General features: G+C 51.7%; 1 protein-coding gene across 1 annotated transcript in view; it reads left to right on the top strand.

Moving 5' to 3' along the window:
* The first annotated feature begins 355 nt into the window (after positions 1–355).
* The window catches only part of SLC13A2 (solute carrier family 13 member 2), a 27748-nt gene continuing 17899 nt past the window's right edge, over positions 356–10204 (top strand). The window contains exon 1 of the mRNA XM_084750727.1: positions 356–545. Within this exon, the coding sequence (XP_084606853.1) occupies positions 444–545 (102 nt within the window). The 5' untranslated portion in view covers positions 356–443. The remainder of the gene's footprint in view (positions 546–10204) is intronic.

The raw sequence follows: 10204 nt of genomic DNA, 5'->3' as shown, positions 1-10204 counted from the left end.
CATGTGTCAACTGCTCAGCTGAGAACTTGGCTTTGGGGACTCGAAGGCTAGAGGTGGGCTGGACTACAAAGGGCTTAGTTCTTGTTCCGTACAGCCCTGGCTAGGGCCTCTCCAAGCCCAGCTCTCCCAGCAGCCTCTGTGCCTGGAAGAAGTGGAATCCCGTCTGCTTTCCTCCAGTAACCTGAAGCTTTAATTTCTTGTCTTCGCCCTCCCTGGCCCTGCTAAGTCTTCCTGGTTGTTACGCCTCCTGCGGTCCCTCCTCCTTCCTCCCACCTCCTGATTCCAAAAACACTCTGATTGCCAGGGTGGGTCAATGGTTAACACTCCTCTGGCTTTATATAAGCTGCCCCAGGCCACCTGCAGTGCACAGTGTCTTCGACAGGTTCGTGGCTCCTGGAAGCAGCTCCTTCTAGCAGCCTCAGCCCCACAGGCGGCTCTACACCATGGCCACCTGCTGGCAGGGCCTATGGGCCTACCGCTTCTATTTGATTGTGCTGTGTCTGCCCATCTTCCTGATACCTCTGCCAATCGTTGTCCGAACTAAGGTAAGGACTTGTGGGTCTCACTAGGTGTAGGTAACTCTAGGGGTGGAGAGAGAGAGAGAGAGAGAGAGAGAGAGAGAGAGAGAGAGAGAGAGAGAGAGAGAGAGAGAGAGAGAGCACATCAGGGTCAAAGTGGAGCATCCTAAGGTTTTCCTCTTCACTTCAATTCCCCCAGAAAGTGAGGTCACCACCTCCTGGTCTTTCTGACAGCATGAGTGATTCCTGCTTAGCATTCAGCTGTCAAGGTCCCTCTGCAAACTGCTCGGGTACCTGGAAGCCTGCTGCTCTGAGGACAGAAAGCAAGTTGTATAAAAGGAATGCAGAGTTTACTTGACTACTGTGTGCCCCCTCAGCCCTGAGCTCCATGCCAGCCAGGGACGGAAAGAGGCAAGTGGGGTAGCTAGCCATTGAGAGGGTGAGTAGGAGAAAGCTGGCCTCAGGCAATTGTGCCTTCCCCGGTAAAGACAGAATAATTCACCTGCAATTTCATGGGCGAGCCGCTGTGGAAGAAGACCCCTTTCGGCGCACACAGCCAGGGCACACGGTACGTGCCATCCCAAGAGGTTATATCCTAACTCTTACTTATTTGAACCCTCCCCGCCCCCCACCTGTAATATGCACCCCATTCCTAATGTCCCATTTTACATTAGGGAAAGGAAAGATAAGTCAGTTATTCAAAGTCTCAGGACCAAACTTGGCTCTGTGAAGCTTAGTTCAAATATCCTTATGGGTTTCTCTATAAAAACATGCACATTAAAGCCAGGTGTGGTGGTGCACGCCTTTAATCCCAACTCGGCAAGCAGAGGCAGACAGATCTTTGAATTCAAGGCCAGCCTGATCTACAGAGTTCCAGGATAGCCAAGGCTACATAGAAAGATCCTGCCTCCAAAAATAAATAAAACGAAAGAAAATGAACAGTAAATAACAAGTCTGAAATTAGCCTGGGTGTCTGGGGATGGAGTTCACTGAGAAGGCTCTTCTTGCCTGCCTAGTGCGAGGCCAGGGATTTGATCCCTTGCACCACAAAAATTAACACACACACACACACACACACATACACACACACACACACACATACACACAAATTCCTACATTCTAGGCAGACGGTGGTGGTGCACGCCTTTAATCCCAGCACTTGGGAGGCAGAGGCAGGAGGATCTCTGTGAGTTCAAAGCCAGTATGGTCTACAGAGTGAGTTCCAGGACAGCTAGGGCTACACAGAGAAACCCTGTCTAAAAAAAAATCAAAACAAACAAACAAACAAACAAAACCCAGAAATCCCTAAATTTTAATAAAATTACCGTAGGGCTTTGGGGAGGAAGCCTCCAAGAGGGTCTCATACCTTAAGTATCGCTGTTTTTGCCAATGGCATGGGTTGGAGGGGGCAGAGCTGGAGGTGTGGCCCCGTCTCCAAAGCTGAAATTGAGTCTTGGCTCTGGACCCATCCTACACCCCCGAGATTGCCCAGTGAGCCACTACTTCTTGCTACAGACAGGGAAGTCCAGGAAGGCCTTTGGTTAGTGTTATCTCTGAGAGAGGAGGCCCAGGATATGGCTGCTAACACTTTCCCAGTGATAAGGCCTGGCTGGTTTTTGAGATGCCCTTTCTCAGACAAGTGGCGTCTCTAAGCAGGGGATGGCTCAGATAGATTTCAGACAGGCTGGAACATGTGTGCCAACACCACCACCATCCTGGGAGAGGCACAGGTTGCTCAAAAGGATTCACTGTTTTGCCCCGGGGTCACGTGGTGGGGAGTCTGAGTGTGAGGAGTGTGAGGAGGTGTGACTATAGGTGTGAAGTGTTGGAAGCTCCAGGCTTTGGCCTGCTGTCTCTGGCTCTGCCACTTGCCAGGCTCTCCACTGGGTCTTAGGTTCCCACCCCAGACTGTATGATCAGTTTCTCCTCCCCTGCTTGACTCGGCTCATAGGCATGTAAACAAGGTGTTGCCCATGTTGAACCTTCAAGACCCTTCCTACAGGGCACGCTCACTCCTTCTCTATGCCCGTTCCCAATGGCAAGCCTCAGAGTGCGCCCGCATGCAGGCACACACATGGCGCTTTCTCTCATCTCCTCTGACTCTGTGGTCCAAATTCCCGTTAACTCCCAGCGCTCCTACCCAAGATACATTCTCTCCTTCCTCAATCCTGCAGCAGGATTTGTCCCAGCCGGGCCACACCTTCACTTGACTTTGCTGACACTTAGTTCCGCCTCCCCATGTCCCCTCCCCCCACCCCACACCATTCCTGGCTTCCTTCTCCATCAGACTCAGCTGCTTTCCCAGCATCCCTCCTGTGTCCCACACACCCCTCCCGACTCCTGCCCAGGTAATTGTATGCTGTCTCATAATTTGAAAAGCATCTCTCTACCTGGGTGTGGTAGAATCCGCCTCTAATCTCAGCATTCGGGAGGCTGAAGCAGGGAGCAAGTGGGATCATGAACTCAAAGCCAGCCTGGGCTGCGGGGCAAGAAGTTGCCTCAAAAACAAAACAAGGACCTCCCCACGACGCCCAAGAATCTCTATGCCCGCAAATCCTTAGTCTAGGATCTTACTGCAAACCAATACAGTTGTACTAGCCAAGGCACTTGGGTACTTGGCCCACAGGAATATTTCTCTATAAGCAACCTACACCTCTCCCTTCCAACTCAAAGCTCAGACAGGCAGCTCAGAAGACTCTTCCCGGTAGAATCTGAGAAATGCTTCCACCCAATGCCTCGCATGCTGGCTGTGACTCGGGTCATTCTGGATGGCCCACTGTCCCCCGTCCACTCACATATCAGCAGGTCCTGTGCACTCACTCACTGTCCCCACGACGCACTATGGAAGTTACTTTCTGACTTTTTGATCCCAGGAAACTCACCCTAAAATGAGAGTTTTGTAAATGGAAAACCCACTAATACCACCCACTAACCACAGCCTGGCACTGCAGCTCAGGGCAAAGCGGGCCTTGTTGATCCCTCCTCCCTCTGCCCAGGAGCTGTGGCTTGCTGCCACCGCCCAGGACCGCCATGACGACAAGTCACACCAGCCTGGGGATAGACCAGTGCATCAGCAAATCACAGGTGGGACCGTAGGAAGTTGGGGACACCTGTGTTCTGAATGGCTTCAGTGTCCATCTGGGCAGCTTCTACCCTGTCTTTTCTCACCTCTCCCTGCCTTCCTGACATCACTATCCACCCAGCTGCAGGGGGCATTCCCAAGACCCCCTTCCTTCCATATTGCCTTCCCAGTAAGCATAGAAGTCAATAGGAACCAAGATGCTCCAGTCCCTGCGGCTTCACGCAGGCGGATCTCTCACTCGCTCAGGGTCCCTTCCCTGCAGTCCCTCCTCTGCTGCTGGTGACTTCCCACTGCTCCTGTCTGGGCCCTCCTCTCATTCTTCCCCTTCTTTACAGATCCCCGTAAATCTCTTTTTCAGAAGCCGTCTGTCACACCAGTCATCTGGCATTTTATTTACAAGAGCAGTCCCTGTGGGGCTGGGGATGTGGCTCTGTGGGTAGGGAGTGTTTGCCTAGCATACACAAGTGGCCAGCACTGCAGAAACTGAGTGTTGTGATGCTCTCCTGTAATCACAGCGCTTGGGGTGTGGGTGCAGGGGGATCACTAGCCTGGGATATATGAGGTCATGTCTAAAAAAAAAGGTAAATTTGTTTACTTTCTTCCTATTCTGTGAGGCAGGAACTTTGGCTTACTCACTGCAGACTCCTAGCTCCCTGCTCCTAACCCCTAACACGGGAAGGGGAGCCCCAGCCGAGGCTGAGACCTCTGTAATGAAACAGCTAACATTTACTAGATGTGTTTTATGTGCCGGGCCAAGGACCTCAAAAACTTGGCTCCCTTGTCTTCCTCGGAGGCCTCTGTTCGACTGTGATGTTACTGCTGCTGTCTCCATTTCACAGATGGGTAAACTGAGGCCCAGAGGGGATGATGTATCTTGCTTTCAATGGAAATGTCTGGAAAAAAATAAAAAGTTGAGGCAGTAATCTGGTGTGTGTGGTGGTGGGGGGTCTCAGAAGCTGTCTGGAAAGATGAGGAGCTCCCATTACAGCCCCCCCAAATCTTCCTCCTTCATGACCACAGAGCCAAGCTCTCCATTTTCCTGTCACTAGTGTTTGTGACACCTTTGCTCTTTCCCAGGGTCACAAGACAAATTACAGATGTTCTGCCCTCAACCTAATTAGGGTCCAGAGGAGGAGACAGGCATTTGTGCCATATAGATGGAACAAGAGAGTGCAGCACCCAGAGCAGGCAGTGACTACTTCAAAGGAATCTAGGTGGACAGAGGGCAGGCAGTGGGAAAGCACAGAGCCGACAATAACTATTGTGTGAAAAAGAATGACAGCCACCCTCTTAAAATGCTGTCTGTCCCCTTCGATGATGCCAGCCGATAGAGTACACAGTGTGGCATCTGCCCAGCCTTGCAGGCACTGGAGGGCAGAAACTTTATATCCACCCGTCTCTTCCCTTATGGGTGCTGTGTGGCAGCTACCATTTATGTGTTCTGGAGGGAAGGGTGCGGGGGAGTTGTCATTCCTGCAGAGGTGACCTGGGGACACATGCAAAGGAATGTGTACTGCCCAAGCTGTTGGAAGCAGTAAGGCAAGGGTCGGCACATATGGACCGGGGAGGAGCTGTCCTCAGTACAGTGCTCAAGCCAGGCCTCCCAGGGAGTGGACAGTTACCCCAGGACCAGAGTGGCAGTAAGAGCCAGCTAGACCCAGCTCTGGGTGAAGAACTGTCCAGGCAGAACCTGCTGCAGGTGCAAAGTGCCAATGCCGGGGCGAGCTTGGCAAGCCGACAGGGCAGCCAGCAGAGCTGCTCTCGGGGCCTTGTGCCATTACGACTTTGTGTCAGTCAAGTTCAGAAAGAAGGGGAGAGGGCAGCCTAGGGCAGCCCCGTGAGGCTGGGGAAGAGGTGGGGAATGGTAGGCTTCAAGCACTAAGCGGCAAACGATATTCTTGGAACCTAGAAAGATTGTCTGCAAAAGTCAGTGATGGTGCCATGTTGGCCAGAGATCAGATGAGATGAATGTGTTTACGTTAAGAACAGGGGGCCGGGGGCGTGGTGGCGCACGCCTTTAATCCCAGCACTCGGGAGGCAGAGGCAGGTGGATCGCTGTGAGTTCAAGGCCAGCCTGGTCTACAAAGCAAGTGCAGGACGGCCAAGATAACATAGAGAAACCTTGTCTCAAAAAAGAAAAACAAGAACAGAATTTTTTTGTTTGTGTTTGGTTTTTTTAAGATAGAATTTCTCTATGTAACAGAGCCCTAGCTTTCCTAGACTCCCTTTGTAGACCAGGCTGGCGTCAAACTCACAGCGATCCACCTGCCTCTGCCTCCCGAGTGCTGGGATTAAAAGTATGCGCCACCACGCCTGAACTAAAAGCAGAATTTCTTTTTTTCTTTTCTTTCTTTTCTTTCTTTTTTGTCTTTGTTTTGTTGTTGTTGGGGTTTTGTTTTGTTTTGTTGGTTTTTTTTCGAGACAGGGTTTCTCTGTGTAGCCTTGCCTGTCCTAGACTCACTTTGTAAACCAGGCTGGCCTCAAACTCACAGCGATCTGCCTGCCTCCGCCTCCTGAGTGCTGGGATTAAAGGCATGCGCCACCATGCCTAGACCCCTTTTCTGTTGTTGTTTTGTCTTTTGTTTGTTTTCAAAACAGTGTTTCTCTTATAGTCCTGGCTGCCCTGGACTCGTTATAAACCAGGCTAGTCTCGAACCCACAGAGATCCTTCTGCCTCTGTGTCCGGAGTGCTGGGATCAAAGACGTGTGCCACCATGCTTGATAGCAGAATTTCTTAATCATGGCCACAGGACACATAGTCCTGTGCACTTTAGAATTGGTGGCGCACGCCTGAAATCCTACCACCCAGGGAGGCAGAGGCAGGCGGATCTCTGTGAGTTCGAGGCCAGCCTGGTCTACAAAGCGAGTCCAGGACAGTCAAGGCTACACAGGGAAAACCTGTCAAACAAACCAACAAACAAAAAACAAAAACAGACAAGTAGAATTGGTGATAAACACCCTCCAGACAAGCCATTCCTGTCCCCAAAGCAGAGGACACCTGCACAAGGAATTTACAGCCTCTATTTTCGGATGCTTCCAGGCTCTCTGAGAAGGCAGAGTGCAGAGAATAGAGCATGACTTTTGGGTCCAGGTAGATAACAGAGTTCTCACCCACCGCCACCCCCACCCCCAGGGCATGAGCGGACCGTGCACCTTATCACACATCCCCAGCCCTTCTGGTCACCGAGGGCCATTGCGAGAAGAGGATGCAACAGCGGCATCCGGGTGTCCCATCCCCAGGGCTCCATAAACTACACCCTTCCTGTCTGCCCCTGGCTCCTGGGAAAATGCAGAAGATCTTGAGGCCTCAGGTCACAGCTGCTCCGGTGAGCTGTTGGCACCGCCATGGCCTTGGAGGCATGAATTGCTCCTGTCTATGAAACAGGGAGGTATGTCTTGTCACGCTGGCCCGAGTGGTGAGCTGTGGTCCCCAGACGCAGCAGAGAGGGGCACCTGAGGTGCTTGGTGATAGGTTTCACCTAGAAGGAAGATTTGAAAGAGCCACACCCTCCCAAAGCTAGGAGATGCCCGAAACAGAAAGAGAGGGTACTCTGGTGTAGACTGTGCCTTCTGATTACTAAACTGTGTCCTGGCTCCTCTGCACTCTGAAGGAGCATCATGGGAAAGGAGAGTAGAGACTTCCGCTTGTAAAACCTTATTACAATCCACATGGACACCCTGGGCTTCTGGGAGGACCCCATTCCCAGCATGCTATGGGAATACTGGTTCATGCCTCTCAGCCTGCACTCTTCAGCAGACACAAGCAGGCCTGGTTCCAGGTGCAAACCATGATACCAGGAGTCCCCAAAGCTACTTGGTAGACTGAGGCAGGAGAATTATTTGAGCCTAGGAGTTCAAAGTACAGTGAGGCCTGAACAAGGAAAGAGGGAGAGAGGGGGGTAGTTCTCTGACAAGGGCATAACTGTGTTAAAGATTTTGCCAAGTGATTGGCTAATGTCTTGTGATGGTTGTGCAAAGTTGGAATGTTGCAGGTCAAGCGTTGCTATAGGATCTTTAGTTCCTTTAATGGCCATTTGCTACCGTACTCTGTATCTGACCTAACATCTTCACAATGGCTGGGTAAGGCTGATTAACGTATTGCTAAACTTGAACCTCCACTAAGCCTGGAGCAGAGAAAGCTATCAGCATCTGAGTGAGACCCACAGAGGAGATCTTCCAGCTTGGCTGCAGCCTCTCACTGCCTGTCCTTAACAGTGTATCCAGAAAATGCTTTGGTTTCTGACCTTCTTCGGTTCTGTGATCAAAACTGTGCTTGTAGTGGGTGGTGGTGGTGGTGGTGGTGGTGGCTGCAGTGGTGGCGCAATCCTTTAGTCCCAGCACTTGGGAGGCAGAGGCAGGTGGATCTCTGTGAGTTCGAGGTCAACCTGGTCTACAAAGTGAGATCCAGGACAGCCAGGGCTACACAGGGAAACAACAAGGAGAAAACAAAGTGCGTGCCACCTCTCCCAAACTGCATTTGGCAAGGGTGCTCACACTTGGATCAACAGACTCTTTTGTGTGTGTGTGTGTGTGTGTGTGTGTGTGTGTGTGTGTGTGTGTGTGTGTGTGTAGAAAGAGCTTTTGTTTTGGGAGGAAGGAAAGGAAGACGCTGACTCTCCCTCAGTCCTCAGAGACAGTGTGAAGAAGCCATTTGCAAGAGGAACCAAGTAAAGTCCCTCACTGGAGTGGGAACAAAGGCATCAGCTGCCATCACTGTGTTTGGCAGAGGCTCAGAGGTAGGCAGGGGAACAGGAAGCTGGTTTAGGTGTCCCTGACCGAGGGCTGCCAGCATGGGAAGGTTCTAGAAAAGGGGCACGTCATGCCATTGCTAGGCAGGGTGATACTTGGCTTTCTCAGGCTGGTCCTGAGTAGGAAGCGGGAGACCGAAAGGGAGCAATCCTGCGGGGAGTCAAAGGAGCTGGGGGTTGGGGGTGGGGTGAGGGTGGGGCTCTGAGCCACGTGGCTCGGAGACTTGGGGACAAATTCTCATAGCTAAACCGGCCCACGTAGCCTTCCTTCTTTCCCTCTTTCTTTCTTTCGCCGTCTTTATTTTTTTTTTTTCCTTTTTTTTTTTCTCTTCTGAGATGGAACCCGGAAGCTCTCACATGCTAAGGAGAGATTCCGCTGCCAAACTTTGCCCCCACCTTCTGTCATACAATCATCTATTTTTTGTTGTTGTTGTTGTTGTTTGGTTTGGTTTGGTTTGGTTTTTGGTTTTTTCGAGACAGGGTTTCTCTGGGTAGCCTTGGCTATCCTAGACTCGCTTCGTATGTAGACCAGGCTGGCCTCGAACTCACAGCGACCCGCCTGCCTCTGCCTCCCAAGCAATCATCTATTTAAAACACCAGCCTCGCCACCCCACTATCCTCTCTGCTTGTCCCCTCCAACGCCCTCCCATTTTCATGGGTCTGCTTCTAGATAAAGCTCCAGCTCGCTCTCAAGGCAGGCAGGATTGTTTTCAGGCATACACCTCTCCAGGAGCCTGCCCTTTCTGCCTCACTTCCGCCCCTCTGTACCTAACTCTCCATCTCACCTCCCACATCAACTGAACTCCTACACATCCCTCAGCACCCCGCTCAGCAACTCCTCCTGGAAGTCTTCCTCAGGCTAGCAGTAGGGGGGGCTCAGGAAACGCAGCTTCCCTGGGGACCCTCACTCTTCCGGTTTCTCCTTTGCAGTGGCGCTTGGCGTGTCACTGCTTGAATGTCTCAGCTTGGTCGAGCCCTGTGAATGTCCTTGAACCTTGCTAACAGCATCCTCCATTTTCTGGGGCTCAGGGACTGTGAGCTTGTCATCTCCTCTGTGGGCATGTGCTCCCACCCCAGAGCCACGGGCTGGGCTGTGTCTGCGAAGGGTAAAGGCCGTGTTGTCTGCAGGCCTTGCACTTCCGTGTGCCTTTGGTATTCACCAGGGTCCAGAGTCTGCCCTGGCACCTGTGTTTCCATGTGTGCCTCCTGCATCTGCCTGCGTCTCTTGAAGGCCAGCACAGCTCTCTAATGAACCCTGTCTGCTGTTCACCGGGTACAACCTGTTTCCACATACCCATGCCTGTTAGCCCTCTTCCTCCCTATTCTTTCCCCTCCAGGGCAAATGTTTCTTTCTTTCCCACGAAGAAGACACATATGTGTTTGGCAGGAAATGTGTTATGCTTTTCAGGGTATAAAAAAAAGAAAGAAAGAAAGAAAGAAATTTAAGAGAGGTTAAGCAGCTTGTCCCAGGATGCACATCAGGAAAGCTGGGTCTGGGCAACCTTGAACCTGGAGGCTGTCCTAGACTCTCTTTGTAGACCAGGCTGACCTCGAACTCACAGAGATCTGCCTGCCTCTGCCTCTGGAGTGCTGGGATTAAAGGCGTGCGCCCGGATGGTTTCAGACAGTTTATGGTCCGGTGACAAACGATTAATACTCACTTATTTCCTAAAACTAACTGCTGCCAGGCCTGGTGGCACGCATGTGGAATCCCAGCACATGGGAGGCGGAGACTAAGAAATTCCATCAGGACCCATAGAGTGAGCTTTTATGTGGAAAAGATGGGGAGGGGCTCCCCTGAAAAAGGTATACCCAGCTAAGATCTAGGGATGAGTGGGTGTCTCGAGGCCAAATGG

The sequence above is a fragment of the Acomys minous genome, assembly GCF_964271855.1.
Source record: "Acomys minous genome assembly, chromosome: 12".
Lineage (NCBI taxonomy): Eukaryota > Metazoa > Chordata > Mammalia > Rodentia > Muridae > Acomys > Acomys minous.
This window is presented reverse-complemented; position numbering and strand designations above follow the sequence as displayed.